We start from the raw sequence: 17,698 nt of genomic DNA, 5'->3' as shown, positions 1-17,698 counted from the left end.
AGTCAGTTACGCAACAGTCTGGAGAGATACTGCATCATCATAACACTGTGCTACAGTAGGTCATTCAGGTTAACAATATGGTTCTCTTACAGTTTCAAATCTGATCTCGTTACATTCAGCAAATTTTGGATTTGGGCAGAAGCTGTATTTATGAATCTGACAGAATCAAAGCCAAAGTTGTTACTACATTTCCACCTATTTGTTTAATGTTCACTAAAAACAAACAAAGTGAAGAGACTGATTCCCAGGCACTGAACACAGTTCACAAGGGAGATGGGAGAGACCATGAAAAGAGTGAGGGAGTGGAGAGGGAGATTTGGATGTGGGGGAATGTGGAGGAAGGGTAACGGGTGTTAATGGTAGAATACTTCAATGGGATGTGGTGAAAAGTACTAATATATTCAAAAGCCCTGCTCATTTGAAGGCTGTGAAATCCCAGACAGGCCTTTCCTAATTTAATTACACACCCGGGCTTTGAGTCACCCATACCTTTTCTACCAATAGCCTCGCACTGCGGTATGAGTGAACGTGTGTGTGCACATTATTAGGAACGCATTGACCATTCCTAATAAGCACACACACACGCCTAGGTGCTCCCCAATCAATCTCCATCCCCAACTTTCCCTACAAAGACACACTAAATTCAGTTTATTAGGTACACCCATCTAGTACTGGGTCGGACCCCCCCTTTGTCTCCAGAACTGCCCGAATTCGTCAGGATTCTCTGTGGAAATGTTGCTCAAATGGTATCAAGGGAGCTAACGTGTTCCAGGAAAACATTCTTCTCACCATTACACCACCAGCCTGTACCGTTGACATCAGGCAGGATGGGGCCATGGACTCATGCTGCTTACGCCAAACCCTGACTCTGCCATCAGCATGACGCAACAGGAATGGGGATTTGTCAGAACAGGCAAGGTTTTTCCACTCCTCAGTTGTCCAGTGTTGATGATCCGGTGCCCAGTGGAGCCGCTTCCTCTTGTTTTTAGCTGATAAGAGTGGAACCCGGTGTGGTCGTCTGCTGTAATAATCCATCCGTGACAAGGACCGACGAGAAGCGCTCCGAGATGTTCTGCACATCACTGTTGTACTGCGCCGTTATTCGCCTCTTAGCTTGCACCATTCTTGACCTTCTCATTCATCCTCTCATCAATGAGCTGTTTTCGCCCACAGGACAGCTGACTGAATGTTTTTTGTTTGTCGCACCATTCTCGGTGAACCCTAGACACTGTCGTGCGTGAAAAGCCCAAGATGCCGACGGTTTCTGAGATACTGGAACCGCCGCACCGACGATCATAACATGCTGAAAGTCGCTACGGTCACCTGTTTTGCCCATAATAACGTTTAAATCGAACAGTAACCGAATGCCTCGGTGCCCGTCTGCCTGCTTTATATAGCAAGCCATGGCCATGTGACCTACTGTCTGTAGGAGCGAACCATCTTCATGAAAGGGGTGATGTACCTAATATACTGGCCAATGTATTTTGGCCACTGTCATTTACTTGCTTATTCATAGTATTCATAGGTTAAAATGAGCAACGCAGAGGTCAAAGGTGGAGGAGGTGCAATAGACTGGGACATGGGCGGGGGAGGGGGAGGTGGGGGGCTAAAAGAGCTTTTGAAGACACACGAAGGATAGAAGAAAGAAAAATAAATCTGCAGATAGTCACTCCCCTATCCATCCAGCGCTCATTAGCATTTAGCATACTTGCAGTTGCCAATCAAGTCCCGGTAAAAAAGCAGCACTCCTGGTTGCATTTCAATGGGCACAAATGTAAGCCCTGTTCGAATGACACGTAAAGGACTTGACAAAATATTTTTAGACAAGGGCTTTGTCACTTCGGCCCCTGAGGAAAACTCCCAGAGCCGGAGAGGGCACACGGATAGCGCTCCGACAAAGCCCCCTGATCCCCCAAATAGTTAATAATTAGATTAAAAGTTCAAATAAATTAAGTGAGGGTGTGAATGCGGGAGCCGGGCCCGGCCTCTCGTCCTCCTCTCCTCCATCTCGCCGTGTCTATCATTCATTGGGCCTTTCTTTTCCCTGCCTGCCCTTTTCTTCAGCGCTGAAGTGAACAGTGCAAACAATGGGACAGCAGACACAGTTGTAGGAAAAATTACTGCTTTAAATTTTTCCTCTCTCTTTTTCCTTTCCCCCCCCTCTTTCAATGAAAGGAAGAGGGATAAAAAAAAGGACAGAAAGAAGGGGAAAACTGCTGCTGATGAAAGAAAGTTTCGTTTATCTTTTTAATCAGTGAGAAAGCCCGGTGAAAAAAGGGCTGGTGGGAGATGAAAAGATGGAAACATTCTTGCGCTGATCTTGTGCTTGAGGAGGAGGAGTAAGCTGAAGCCTTTGTGTGAGCCACTAAAACAGCTTTTGTCATCGTCACTCAATAAGGGGAGAGAAAAAAAAAACTATGAAAACTGATTGCAAATGAGCAAAGGGCCGAGGTGAAACCAGGTTATACGATGACGTCAGTTTCAGATTCCTATTACCAGCTTATTTTTTATTGTTTAAACCTTCCTTCAAATGAAGATTTAACAGTTCTCTATAAACTTTATCATTGCTCCTCTCCCTCCAATTTCACTTACTTAAGATAGAAATTTCAAATATACCCCACAAACCTTCAAAGTTGCATAAATCAGCAGATAGATACCAACGTAAATCACAGATGAAACCTCCTTTCTCTTCTATTCCTCTCTGAACTGCTTCAGTGTAGTAGCAATGTCATAAAACTGTCACTGGTCATCACCATGATCAGAGGCTAATGTCCTGCCATGTCTTTTGAAGCCCCAGCAGGCCTCAGTGGCCTGTAGCCCCCCCCATCCATCCATTTATACACACGGACACTTGTGACCAGGATCTAGATTAGAGGGATTTCTGCTTCTGGCCCCAGGCTGGGATGTGTGTCTCTTTTCGGCAACTGTGCTAATGTGTCACTTTCCTGGGCCTCCCTCAGTCAATTGTATTAGCTGGCTTAACGCTTCCGGCCCCTCCATGCCCCCAGGCAGGCTGCTTTAGTTTAGACTGCTCCGGGTTGTGGGGCTGGGCTGTCCTAGGTCTGGGTGGTCAGAGTGATAAACACAGCCAGGGAAAGGCAGGGTAGCACGGGGTCTACAGCAGCCCTGGGGCTGTGGGTATGGCCAAGCCATTGGTGGACAAGACGAACAAACTAACACAGGTCAGGACTGGACTTGGAATCATAAACCCCGGCTGAACTAGAGGACTAAAAAGTCCCACTACATGGGATGAGGAGATGTAGACAGACGGACGGACACACACCTTTTTTGAACTCGATCTCCAGCACATCTGGGCTGTTGGGGGCATCCTCTGGGCTCTTGGTCATCAGGTACAGGCCAGCTGGAGCATGGCTCTGTAATATACACACAATGACATTCACATTTCAGCACTTAGTATGGTACTAGGAGATTCAGTTGAGAACATGGCAGACATAGCCAGTCTACTGTGGGTGGAGGGATGGGATGATGCGTGAAAAAAAATCACCTTCAAAAGCTGTCAGGATCTGAGAGAAAAAGACAAAAATCTACATCCTATTTTTCTCCTCTATTTGGTTTCATTTTTCCCTGCTTGGCCTCTCACCGCAGAGGGAGGTGGAGAGAAGAGGAAGAGATGCAGCTGGGAAAAAAGAGAGAGAAAGACAGACCCCAATCCACTGAAAGAAGACACTTCATAAGTCAAAGCACATCTGATACTATGACAGGATGTACTCAAGCGAATGCCACACAATATTCACTGGCTGTTTGGAAAGGCGCAAGCAAATCTTCCAAATCTGCCATCCAGCCTCCCCCTCCCCATAAGCTTTTCCACATCTTCTGGAATTGACTTTCTGACTGACATTTTCTCCTTTATTTCTCTTCAGATGGAGAATGAATCTTTATGGGAACCACACAACAACAACCTACCCCTCCTACCCTGAGAGCCATAGGAAGTTGTAGGAGCCGACATAGACGTTTGTTGTTTTCCAGTTGGGGGGAGTTGGTAGTTGAGCACTTAAATAAAAATCGGGCTGACACCCCTGCCAATTACCTCACATTACAACCAGACGATGGCCAATGTCCCCTGAGCTGAGGCAAATTGCAGGGGAACTATGCAAAATAACCACTGGGTGCATTTAAATGAAAACCTTTACCAGACAAAAAAAAAATCATACGATAACTAATCTCGCTCTCTGCCGCAGAGAGACTGCCCACGTCGGGGAACGAGTGCAATCGCTTCTTTCCTTTTAACTAAACACCAACGTCGACTTTAAAAAAGGCTCCCATCTCTCCTTTTTATTTTCTGCCTCAGCGCCCAAGAAGACGACAAACGAGAGGGAGAAGGAGTGGGGCAAAACGACTCCCCGAAAAACCCATTTGATGCATACTATTGAAGGGGACAGAACCGAGGAAGGCGGCATGATGTCATTTGAACAACAACAGACTGAGCAGGCCTTGCTCTGTGAATCCGGGTATGATAACTATTGTTGTGTGGTTACTATAGTGTTCTACAGAGTTGCCTTACCTACTAGTGGTTTAAAGCCTACGCAATCCTAACCAATGAGTATGCATTGTTTCTGCCGGCTAGAGCTCACTCTATGATAAAGACGTTATCCTTCTTACCTCTCTACACAGACACATTATCACAAGGAAATACATGGAATATCAATTCAAACATGTATGCTCACGAGACGCGAGTGACAAAGTGGGAGAGAGAGAGAGAAATGGAAAGAGCGAGGGAATAGTTTCCAGTGCTTAAAGATCAATGCATTTCAATTCCAGCCCCCCGCAGGTGGACCGGTCCCAAAGCCCCTGGCCCCGAAAGACAGAAACATTTAGAAATGGAGCGAGAGTGAGAGAAAGGGAGAGCAATGCTGTCAAATGGGGCGTGAAGCTCAGCCATCATGTCGCTGTGCATAGCTCCCTTTTGCAGCCATTCTCCAGTTCTGCCATATTGTGGTGCTGCTGTGGTCCCACTCAATGTGGCCCCCAGAAAGAGGGCTGTGGCAGCATGAACTTAAAGTGAGTAAATTTCTATCTTTCCACACGTTAGCTGCCTCATTGCCTTTCAATTGAGTCCGGTGGCCTCCAAAGAAAAAGGCAGAGGTGGGGAGAGAGTTGGGGGGGGGGGGGGAGCTGGAAGAAAATCTGGCCCACTGGTTTGGAACTGACACTTAAATCACCACGTCTAAAGTCAGGCCTCGTCTTTAAAATGCCATTTGCAAACATGGCACATTGAGAATGTATTAAATCTGATTTGTGTGGACTATTTTTTATGTTTAACACCCCGCTACATTTGGTTAACATTACCATTGGCCGTATCATGGGGCGGCAGGTAGCCTAGCGGTTAGAGAGGCGAGCCAGCAACCGGAGGCTGACCTGTTCGAATCCCAGGTCAGTTGGGAAAAATCTGTCGGGAAGTGAGCTGGCAACTGGAGGGTTGCTGTATCAAATCCTAGATGCCATTGAGCAAGGCACTTAACCCCTCACAACAACAGCTCCCCAGGTATCCAGTGTGGTAGCACCCGCACCTCTCCAAAACCTGTGTATGTGTGTATTTCAGGGGGGTTGGAAGCGGAAGTAAAATTTTGGTTGAACCTTGTGTGCAATTGACCAATAAAGAAAATCTTAACCTTTGTCTACAGTATCTACCAACAGCTTTGCCCAAGAGGCAACACTAGTAACAAGCACAAACTATAAGACAGCAACTAAATCAGAGACAAATAGATTGACAGAGAGCTCTATAATATGTCAGACCCAACCATCTGACCAAGGGGCGAGAAGGTTGCATGACAAATCTAACCCTCCGTGCTTGAAAAGACACCTACACACACCATCCAACGCGTCCTTCCCCCTAGGCAGCTGCGTCACGGGCCGGGTCATTTCCAAACTAACAGAAAACAAGTTTCATTTCCTCTGTCGCAACACAGTCTGTTCCGCTACCACCTCTTCAGTCAATACCATCAAAGGGGCTCGGGGTTTACCACACAACATCGTTGTCCTTCACTCCTACTGGGCTACTGGGCCAGGGGAAGTCCAGCCAAAGCCAGGGACTATCATTTCGACAGAGGGGATGTTTTAATGACTGCTGCCGAGTGTCACACTGCCCCAGGGACCCTGACCGGTAAACTGACAGCACAGAGGATATTGGGTTGTGTTTCAGGACAAATAGCTTGCCTTTTCAAGGTAAATAGCTTCACGTTATTTATACAAGTTCAATCAGATCAGGAAAGCAGCTACAACATGTTATCGATACGGCAAATGATAGATCTGTTACATAGTGTTTAAACTTCAGAGTTGAAATGCTTGTCCTTGAATTGCAATGTGTTCAAAAATAAAAATGCATCATCAAAATTCCATCATTCATAGAAACTTTAATCCCCTGGTTGCTCCTAATCCAGTAAAAAACTGTCTAGAAGAACAGCGTCAAATGTGAGCGGATAAAGACAATGTAGCCTAGTGGTGTAGCTAAAGCCTAACCTCTGGTGTAATGGGAGAGAATCCAGCTAGTGGGAATAACCACAGTGCAACCTGACCCTGGTTACCTTATCTCAGAAGGAACATATGAGCGACCATTTGGACATTTCCTAATCTGTGTGTGGGGAGAGTGGAGCCATTGTGTTTACAGGTGGGCGGAGAGGCACTGTGAATGGAGGGAGTCTGCTCCGGCCTTGGGGGGGGGTAACTGGACTCCTAGGAGGCAGATGCCCAGTTGAGAACTAGAAGGTTGAGATGACCTTTTCAATATCTCCTCACGGACAGTCATGTTTGGGTGCATATGTTGATAAGAGGTTAATAATTATACAAAGTACATTGATGTATTATTACCATCTGGGTTGTACATTCAATTTACAGTAAGGTTTCTTAGAAGCCTGAAACGGTTTTAAATTGACACATTAAAAGTAAAATGTTTAAAGTACTTAGAAAATGTGTATTATCTCAAATAATCTCCTACGGGAGCAGAAACTGAGCAAATGAGTGAATTATTACAGTCTGCTCAATTTGAAATGGATCATAACAGGCCCCGAGTAATGTATTCAAATCCCTTTATCACTTGTATCTCCTCCACCATAAATATTTCATCGCATTTAATTCCATTGATAAATTCATTGTGAAAGTAAATGGGACTAAAACCATGAATTAAATCAATTACACAATACTGTCATACTACACATCGCTATGCTATTGAGTCGTTTCTTTTCAGGATAAATTTCTCCACAGGGCGAGCGTCGGAGAGAGAAAAGCCTGCGTTACAGTTCTGCCCCTGCCCCGCCAATCCAAAAGCGGGGGACCCCTCGCCTCCCTGACACCCCGTCCATTGGGACGCTCATCTGTCTGCCCGCCTTTGTACTTTACTGTTACTGGTGACATTCTGGTGTCACGGTGAAATGGGTCCCTCCCACGTTGCAGCCTGCGGCGGCGCAACCAGAAACAATGGTCCCCCAAGAGCCGGGGGGACCCAGGAGGCCCAGCTGGGCGCGCTGCCCTAACCCTTCCCCCGGCTCCCATGAAATCGGGAATTATGCGAGCCGTTTCTGATGACAAGTCAGTGTCTGTGTGTCCCAGGCTCTTCCCAGGCTCGGCAAGGTTTAGGGTGAGAAGAGACAACAAGGAGGGATGAGGTTTGAGTCGTCAAGGGTGACCTTTGTGTACAGCCTTGACCTCTGACCCCTGAAGAGATCAAACTATCTCTGTCTCACTGTGGGCTCAGGGTTTGGTTCATCTGTGCTGGTGCCAATATAAGAGATTGGGGGGGGGGGGCTCTTCTTAACTTTATCTCAATAGACTCTAATCTAGGGTTGCAAAATTCCAGTAAATTTCCCCAAATCCCCTGGTTTTCCAGAAATCCTGGTTGTAGGATTCATGGAATTTAGGAGGGAATAAGCAGGAAATCTGTGAATCCCCTAACTGGGATTTCAGGAAAAACTTTTTGGGAAAGTTATTTCACAACTCTACTCCTATCAGCTATTGCTTTGTACATATTACAATAATATATGCTGTAAAAAAGAAAACGTGAAACAGGGAGAATCTATAAACTACCAGGCAGGTTGACTATGGAGAGAAATGTTGAATATGAGTAGGAGGACTAAGGATGTGATAGATACTGTATGGTCAATGACATGGATTAGCTGACACTATGTGAACCAGGGTCCAGTGTATCCATCCTGATACTCTTGAGAAGTTTGCTGTTGTGATTCAGACAGCAGGAGGTGAGATGAACAACCCGCTGAATCTGGCACTGGGATGAATGGTGACATGTTAGGGGCCATAATTGTCCTGATTGATTCCTCAGCCTGCTCATGCATGCGGAAGATCTTACCTTGGGATTTTCCAGTATTCCAGACTCATAGCTGTTGAAACAGACAATGAGAAGGTATGTTGGTGAACACATTCATTCCCTTTGTCATTCTACAGCGGTGTTTCCCAACTAAGCAAACCTAATTCGACTTTTCATCTAATCATCAAGCCCTTGATAAGTTGAAGCAGGCGTCATTGTCTGGGTAGACAACAAAAATGTGTGGCGTTGGGGCTACTCAAGGACCGGAGTTGGGATGTACTGCTCTACAGGCTATAGCTAATGTGGGAGACAAATTACCAAAAAGGGCCAATACCGCCTGAAAGTTACAAACTATTCTTGTAAAAATAAAACATATATATTTTCTTCAACCTTAATTTAACCAGGAAGTATTGTGAGCATCAGTGGTGTTCTTCTCACCTGATGTGCATGAGGTTGGCATCCATGCTCCAGGGTGCTTTAGGGGTGACGGGCACAGGGATGCCATGTTTCTGGGGGGGATGGAAAGGTCAGAGAAGAGTCAATGATAACAGTATATTAACACTTCAACTGAGACCGCTCTGAGCAATACATTTTTATCTGCTAAATTCTGAATAGTTAAACCAATCATATCAACTCCAGCTGTTCTTTAACAACTGCAATTGTTGATTTGACTTCAAATCTGGTCATTACGTTATTTATTTAAGTTCAACGTTGTATAACAATCATGGGAAGGGAGAAAAGCTTGATAAAAAATGGTGACTGATGCACACATGGGACTAAAAGGCCATGATCCCCCTCTAGTGGGCAGAGTGGAGAACACCACCTCATAGACAAACACTGCCAGGCAACATGTTATGAAAAGAACATTTACATTACATTTACATTTAAGTCATTTAGCAGACGCTCTTATCCAGAGCGACTTACAAATTGGTGAATTCACCTTCTGACATCCAGTGGAACAGCCACTTTACAATAGTGCATCTAAATCATTTAGGGGGGGGGGTGAGAAGGATTACTTATCCTATCCTAGGTATTCCTTGAAGAGGTGGGGTTTCAGGTGTCTCCGGAAGGTGGTGATTGACTCCGCTGTCCTGGCGTCGTGAGGGAGTTTGTTCCACCATTGGGGGGCCAGAGCAGCGAACAGTTTTGACTGGGCTGAGCGGGAACTATACTTCCTCAGTGGTAGGGAGGCGAGCAGGCCAGAGGTGGATGAACGCAGTGCCCTTGTTTGGGTGTAGGGCCTGATCAGAGCCTGGAGGTACTGCGGTGCCGTTCCCCTCACAGCTCCGTAGGCAAGCACCATGGTCTTGTAGCGGATGCGAGCTTCAACTGTAAGCCAGTGGAGAGAGCGGAGGAGCGGGGTGACGTGAGAGAACTTGGGAAGGTTGAACACCAGACGGGCTGCGGCGTTCTGGATGAGTTGTAGGGGTTTAATGGCACAGGCAGGGAGCCCAGCCAACAGCGAGTTGCAGTAATCCAGACGGGAGATGACAAGTGCCTGGATTAGGACCTGCGCCGCTTCCTGTGTGAGGCAGGGTCGTACTCTGCGGATGTTGTAGAGCATGAACCTACAGGAACGGGCCACCGCCATGATGTTGGTTGAGAACGACAGGGTGTTGTCCAGGATCACGCCAAGGTTCTTAGCGCTCTGGGAGGAGGACACAATGGAGTTGTCAACCGTGATGGCGAGATCATGGAACGGGCAGTCCTTCCCCGGGGGAAGAGCAGCTCCGTCTTGCCGAGGTTCAGCTTGAGGTGGTGATCCATCATCCACACTGATATGTCTGCCAGACATGCAGAGATGCGATTCGCCACCTGGTCATCACTGACTCACTGTCAGTCAACGTTTATGTTTAAATTACATTGGGTGTGCGTGTGAATGACATTGGGTGTGGGTGTGGATGACATTGGGTGTGGGTGTGAATGATATTGGGTGTGGGTGTAAATAACATTGGGTGTGAATGACATTGGGTGTGAATGTTTAACTGACATTGGGATCTTGCAGTTTAAAAAAATATATCCCTAACCGTTTTTATTTATTTTAAGCTGCAATATGTAACTTTTTGGGCAAGCCAACAAAATTCACATAGAAATGTGAGTTATATATCTGTCATTCTCAATGAAAGCAAGTCTAAGAAGCAGTAGATATAGCACACATAAAAACGGGAAGCATAGATATGCAAGACAGAAACTTAGAACATCTTTTACTATCGGTTTTGTACACCAACTTCAAACTGCTGAAACACAATATTTTGGGTTACGCAACAAAATATTTCACAGCGGTTTAGATGGTACAATGATTCTCTACACTATATTCGCTTGTCACAAACTGAAATTAGGCAAACTATTTGAATTTTAGCAACCAGGAAATGGCAGAGCAAACAAAATTCTAATCACAGTGCAGGTTCCGATCATCATAATGAAAGGAAAAATAACAATTCAACAAAATGCCTAACGTGCTGACCACACCGCTCGAGTTTCGTGCTTTGTAAAATAAATGTACACATACACGTTATTCAAATCATTGCACCCGCATGTCTGCAGAGCCAGTCGCTAAAATAGAACTTGGTTCTATTTGTGACTGTCACGTCCTGACCATAGAGAGCCCTTATTTTCTTTTCTTTTACCTTAATATAATACATCAATAAAATCAATTTAGCCTCAAATAAATAATGAAACATGTTCAATTTGGTTTAAATAATGCAAAAACAAAGTGTTGAGAAGAAAGTAAAAGTGCAATATGTGCCATGTAAAAAAAGCTAATGTTTAAGTTCCTTGCTCAGAACATGAGAACATATGAAAGCTGGTGGTTACTTTTTACATGAGTCTTCAATATTCCCAGATAAGAAGTTTTAGGTTGTAGTTATTATAGGACTCTCTCTCTCTCTCTATACCATTTGTATTTCATATACCTTTGACTATTGGATGTTCTTATAGGCACTTTAGTATTGCCAGTGTAACAGTATAGCTTCCGTCCCTCTCCTCGCCCCTATCTGGGCTCGAACCAGGAACACATTGACAACAGCCACCCTCGAAGCATTGTTACCCATCACTCCACAAAAGCTGCGGCCCTTGCAGAGCAAGGGGAACAACTACTCCAACTCTCAGAGCGAGTGACGTCACCGATTGAAATGCTATTAGCGCGCACCCCGCTAACTAGCTAGCCATTTCACATTGGTTACACCAGCCTAATCTCGGGAGTTGATAGGCTTGAAGTCATCAACAGCTCAATGCTTGAAGCACAGCGAAGAGCTGCTGGCAAACGCACAAAAATGCTGTTTGAATGAATGCTTACAAGCCTGCTGCTGCCTACCCCCGCTCAGTCAGACTGCTCTATGAAATATAAAATAATAGACTTAATTATGACATAATAACACACTTTGGTCATTGATATGGTTGAATCCGGAAACTATCATTTAGAAAACAAAACGTTTATTCTTTCAGTGAAATACAGAACCGTTCCATATTTTATCTAACGGGTGGCATCCATAAGTCTAAATATTGCTGTTACATTATACAACCTTCAATGTCATAATTATGTACAATTCTGGCAAATTAATTACGGTCTTTGTTAGGAATAAATGGACTTCACACAGTTCACAACGAGCCTGGCGGCCCAAACTGCTGCATATACCCTGACTGCTTGCACGGAACGCAAGCGAAGTGACACAATTTCCCTAGTTATAAGAAATTCATGTTTGCAGGCAATATTAACTAAATATGCAGGTTTAAAAATGATATACTTGTGTATTGATTTTAAAGAAAGACATTGACGGTTAGGTTTGGTACAACGACAGTGTTAAATCATCACCCGTTTGGCGAAGTAGGCTGTGATTTGATGAGAAATTAACAGGCACCGCATCGATTATATGCAACGCAGGACATGCTAGATAAACTAGTAATATCAACCATGTGTAGTTAACTAGTGATTAGGTAAAGATTGATTGGTTTTTATTGGACTAGTAACCGGAAGGTTGCAAAAACGAATCCCCAATCTGACAAGGTAAAAATGTCATTCTGCCCCTGAACAAGGCAGTTAACCCACCTTTCCTAGGCCTTCATTGAAAATAAGAATGTGTTCTTAACTGACTTGCCTAGTTAAATAAAGGTGTATAAAAAAATTTAAACTTTTTTTTTTTAAATGGCCAAATCAGTGTCCAAAAATACAGATTTCCGATTGTTATTGAAACTTGAAAATCGGCCCTAATTAATCGGCCGACCTCTAATACCCACATCTCATCTCCTCAATGCGCTCATCACGTCATCGTTGTTTACAGTTAGGAAAGTGGCAGACAGGGACGCGACAGCAGCGAAGCCCTGTATACTTTGAAAAGTTAAATGAGAAAGTGGTCAAATAAATGCGAGGTGGAATTGAACTACAGTGGCAGGATATTTGCAACGCTTAACCATCTCAAAAGGGAGACATCGAAAGACCCAAGCCGTTGCTGGCAGCAGTGCGATAACGGATGGAGTGAGAAAATCACAGCGCTGATGACAGAAATGATTGCAGTTGATATGCAGCCACTGTCAATGCACTGATGGCATATCTAGAACCAGACTACAAGATGCAAAAAAAACTTGATGGCCCGGATGGAGATATTGTACAATGATTTCTCTGCAAGTACAAAGGGTGAGCTTTCAAAAACCATACGTGGCGTTAACACATTGTCAGAGGTCTATGAACACGCTGTCATGCATCACTGCAGCGAGCCATCACATTGATGAGAAGTGGGACATGTACTGCAAAATGAGAACATGGAGGAGAGGGTCACAGCAGAGAACCTAAAATGGCATTAACTACAGTCATTGTTGAGTGGGAGGGGTACAGCAGTAAGGTGACTGCCTTCTGTTAGGTAGTCAGGGTTGCACTAGATTGAACGGCACTGCCCCCTAGCGGTCACACACAGGACCAAATGTGAATTGTGAATTCACGTAATTTAATACTTTTTAAAATAATTTAAAAATGGAAGTTTAAACTTTCAAATGTTTACATAAGTCACATCACTAATGTATATGAAGAGATCACACACTCACTGCCAGGCAACATGTTATGAAGTGATCCTATCATGAGGAAGTGTTACCTCGGCATACTCCATCAGATCCTTCCTCCCAACGAAGCGATTGTAGAACTCAGGGATCCTCCACGGAGCGATAATCTGAGCGGGAGAGAGAGGAGCGAGGGTTACGCATGTCATTTGTATGGTGCATTATCTGAAGTAAATGTTGGATGATGGGACTGTCATGTTGTGCAGTTACAGGTGTTCATGCAGAGGAGCTGGGGAAGACTGTACTGACCTGAACCTCAGGGTAGAGGGCATAGCAGGTGAGCTCGAATCGGATCTGATCGTTGCCCTGAAAGTCACAGTTAACCATTCACACACAAAACACTAGTAGCATGTCCAGAAAAATATCTAAAAAATGACTAGCAAAGACAGAGAGATAATCAAGCAGGTGATTTCTCACTCACCTAAGACAAGTTAAGGTTCAAATCACTTCCAATGGTAGTTGAAAAAGCATGTAAACTGACAAGCTTCCAGTGAGTGACTTCTTGCAGTTACTGTTGGTTGAAGGCTCAATTCAGTGGCATTTGTCTCCATCTACAGTTGGAGCAGGGACACTACATCTCCCCACAGTATCGTTACACTTGTGGCTGACTAATGAATACCATTGTGGTAGCTGAGGGCTATTTGAATGTGACCTTCCCACTCACTCCAAAAGCTAATTGGGAAAACATTCAGATTTCAACAAAACAGACAAACATCTCAAATGAACCTTGACAGATGTTAACTATTTGCTAATGGCTCCACCTCGCCTTCCGGGTTCTTCTCGGCTCTCCCCTTGCAGATTTACCCCTCACCTTTCCCGTGGCACCGTGGGAGACGTATTGGGCACCCTCCTGGCGTGCGATCTGGATCTGGCGGCGGGCAATGCAGGGCCGGGCCACTGAAGTGCCCAGCAGGTAGCGGTCCTCGTAGATGGCGCTGGCCTGGACCGACGGCCAGATGAACTCTTCCACAAACTCTGCCCTCAGGTCCTCGATGAACACCTATACATGGAGGGAGGTTACACTTGAACCATTCGGCGTAAAGCTTACGTCAACAATATTTCACTAAATGCTCCTTTGACGATCTTAATACACAAGCGCAGTCAGTTGAGTTCACCTGCAATGGCTTTGCGTTGACAAACTTTTGCTTACAAATCTTAACTCGCAAGGCAGAAAGAGCGCAGACCCCTGCCAGTGTTAGCTGCTAAGAAGACGACGACAACCCAGACCTCATATCCTCACGTGTCTTTGATAACAATCAAAATACGATTTGCCTGCTAAATCATTTCCCGTAACTCTGTGACCCAGATGTCAGGACACATAATTCTAAACCTCAAGAACTGACAATCCAACCTTGAACTGGCTCATCACCATGTACCCAAAGTAGCAAATGTATCACTGTTCTCATTGTTCAATTGAAAGTTGTATCAGTTTCATATCAACCAAAGTCTAATTGTATTTTTATTTTTGCATACATACAGTACCGTGAAATTATTTGCCCCCTTTTTAATTTTCTATACTTTTGCATATTTTTTTATACTGAATGTTAACAGATCTTCAACCGAAACCTAATATTAGATCAACGAGTGAACAAATAACACAACAATGACACACTTATTTCATAAACAAGTTCAGCAACATCCAATGTTCCTGTGTGAAAAAGTAATTTCCTCAATAACTGGTTCTGCCACCTTTAGCCCCAACCAAACGCTTCCACGTCCCTGCGGAGGAATTATGGCTCACTTCCATGCAGAACTGTTGTAAATCAACGACATTTGTGGTTTTTCAATTCCTGCCACAACATATCAATTGGGATTAAGACTTGCCTTTGACTAGGCCATTCCAAAACTTTAAATGTGTTGCTTTTTTGCCATTTTCATTTAGACTTGAGCGTTTTGGATCATTGTCTTGCTGCATGACTCAGCTGCACTTCAGCTTCATCTTACAGATGGATGGCCTGACATTCTCCTGTGGAATTCTCTGATACAGAGCAGAATTCATGGCTCCTTCTATAAAGGCAAGTTGTCTAGGTCCTGAGGCAGCCCCATCACACTACCATCATTATAATTCACTGTTGGTATGAGGTTCTTACTATGGACTGCAGTGTTTGGTTAGCGCCAGACATAATGGGCCCGTCGTCAAAAAAGTTATACTTTTGAATCATCTGTCCGTAGAACAGAGTCTTGATGATCCTCCAGGTGCTATTTGGCAAACTTGAGTCAACTATTTGGACGACACGGTTCCCATTATTCCTGGCGAAAAATAAAACACTGCATTCCACAGTACGAACCTCGTACCAACGGTCCAGACCTAATCCCAATTGAGATGTGGCAGGACTTGAAAAGAGCAGTTCATGGATTAAAACTCAAATGTCGCAGAGTTAAAGCAGTTCTGCGTTCAAGAGTGGGCCAAAATTCCTCCACAGCGATGTGAGAGACTGGTTAACAACTACAGGAAGCATTTGGTTGCAGTCAATGCAGCTAAAAGGTGGCACAACCAGTTTGAGTGTAAGGGGGAAATTACTTTTTCACCCAGGGGAATTGAGTATTGCATAACTTTATTAAGGAAATAAATAATATATTTGTAATTTCAGGTTCCTTTTATCTGACAACATTCAGTATCAAAAACATGCACAAAAAAAGAGAATCAGAAAAGGGCAAATACTTTGACGGCACTGTATGTAATTCAGAATGACTCATCTTGAGACTCAAGAAGAAGGATTTGCTCCTTTTAGCCATGTTTTGTAGTTGTTGCCACCATGCCACCTTGGCTTTGTAGCCTCTGGTACTATTAGCCTATGCATTTCTTGTTTATAATTTCTGTGTATTTGTCTTGTATCCGAAAGAGATTCTACTGCACTGTTACTTCAACCAGATCCTGGAACTCCTCTTTAACCTTCTCTACCGTGTCCTCCACACCACTATGCTACCTTGTCTTACCAATGTCATGACGCTTAGACTCCGCTTTTTACCTTCTTTGCTCCAAGACTCTCTGCTTTCTTCTTTGCAGCATCAAAGTCCTCTACTTGTCCAATATTAGCCTGCAGGAAGAGAGTTTGTTACATCTAATCAACTGGTGCCCAAAATAGTATACTACAGGAGTGTTTCAGTGAAAATGTTTAATGTTCTCCAAACTTCATTCGCGTGTTTTTTACGAGAGCACTTAGTCAGAAAATCAGAGTTTTGAATTCTGCCATACACTCTTTGAATCAGCTATTTTCTCAAAGGAGAAGAGCATGTAAACATTTAAAAACAATATGCTACTTATCCTTCTATTTATAAAATGTCTTGCACAACTAGCAAAATTTGTTTCTGATCACTTTAGACATTTTGGGATTCCACCCTGTAAAAGTACTTTGCCTGTTGACACGATTGGAGAAGTAGTCCCATTTCACACAAGCATACTTTTTCCCACTTTCCCTCTTCTTGCTGCTTCTCCTCAATTACCTTTGACCTTTTTCAAAAGGAGGACAGAGGATTCAGGATTTGAGCAAATTTAATTGAAAAAAGGCCTGTGTCTTCATCCCAGGTCATTCTCGCCAGGGACCAAAGCCATTGATTGTCACAGATTGGCTGCTGAAGTCCCGTCGCCCACCATTTTAACATTCAGGTCACATCTATGACATACTTCCACACAGTCTAGCAGTGCACTGCTGCTCCAGGAATATCATGGAGGGATTTCTGCTGAGATTGTTGATTAACCAGGTCTTTTTCCTTTTGACCGGTAACTCAAACTAAGACTTAACAAAACCCAGCTCAGACAGGAAAATCAGGTGTGGAGTGAGCCGGCAACCTCAAGATTTCTGGCATTAACTTACAGTGCCTTCAGAAAGTTCAGACCTCTTGACTTTTTCCACATTTTGTTACATAACAGCCTTAATCTAAAATGGGTTATATATATATATTTTTAAATCCTCTGCAAACACCCCATAATGACAAAGCAAAAACAGAAATAGCTTACTTACTAGGAATGCATGATGTATATCGGTGACCATATCGGAATCGGACCATATTACCTAAATGCCAACAACGGCCCGATGTCTAGTTTAACGACGACGTGCAAATCCGATGTCAAAGCTGACGTGTATACCTATATAAAAAGGTAGGTATTCTTAGCAATGATTTAGGAATCCTCGTAAGTATTAGCTAGGTAGCCACTTGTTGTTCGCCTATTGGAATTGAACTTCAGTTCATGAAAAATAAATAGCTAGCCAGCTACTTCACCCTGTTGCCCAAAGCTAACGTTTAAGCAGCCAGCTAGCTTCATCTGGCTAGTGAGGCTCGACCAGAACGTGTTGTGAAGCTAGCCACAATAAGGATTAGGCACGGTGGAATTTGCGGTTTCTTTTCAAAATAAAAGAAACTCTTTGAAAGGGATGC

The 17,698-nt window shown here is 44.1% G+C and overlaps 1 protein-coding gene across 1 annotated transcript in view; it reads right to left on the bottom strand.

Annotated features, from left to right (window-relative positions):
* ass1 (argininosuccinate synthase 1) overlaps positions 1-17,698 on the bottom strand; it is a 29,314-nt gene that overhangs the window by 8,608 nt on the left and 3,008 nt on the right. Inside the window, exons 3-9 of the mRNA XM_064972102.1 lie at positions 16,291-16,359; positions 14,133-14,321; positions 13,571-13,627; positions 13,357-13,431; positions 8,714-8,784; positions 8,318-8,348; positions 3,284-3,374 (exon numbers count right to left, since the gene is read on the bottom strand). Of these exons, the coding sequence (XP_064828174.1) occupies positions 3,284-3,374; positions 8,318-8,348; positions 8,714-8,784; positions 13,357-13,431; positions 13,571-13,627; positions 14,133-14,321; positions 16,291-16,359 (583 nt within the window). The remainder of the gene's footprint in view (positions 1-3,283; positions 3,375-8,317; positions 8,349-8,713; positions 8,785-13,356; positions 13,432-13,570; positions 13,628-14,132; positions 14,322-16,290; positions 16,360-17,698) is intronic.

Source organism: Oncorhynchus masou, chromosome 8 (assembly GCF_036934945.1).
Source record: "Oncorhynchus masou masou isolate Uvic2021 chromosome 8, UVic_Omas_1.1, whole genome shotgun sequence".
Taxonomy (NCBI): Eukaryota; Metazoa; Chordata; class Actinopteri; order Salmoniformes; family Salmonidae; genus Oncorhynchus; species Oncorhynchus masou.
The sequence above is the reverse complement of the archived record's forward strand: the minus strand, read 5'-3'. Positions and strand labels throughout refer to the sequence as shown.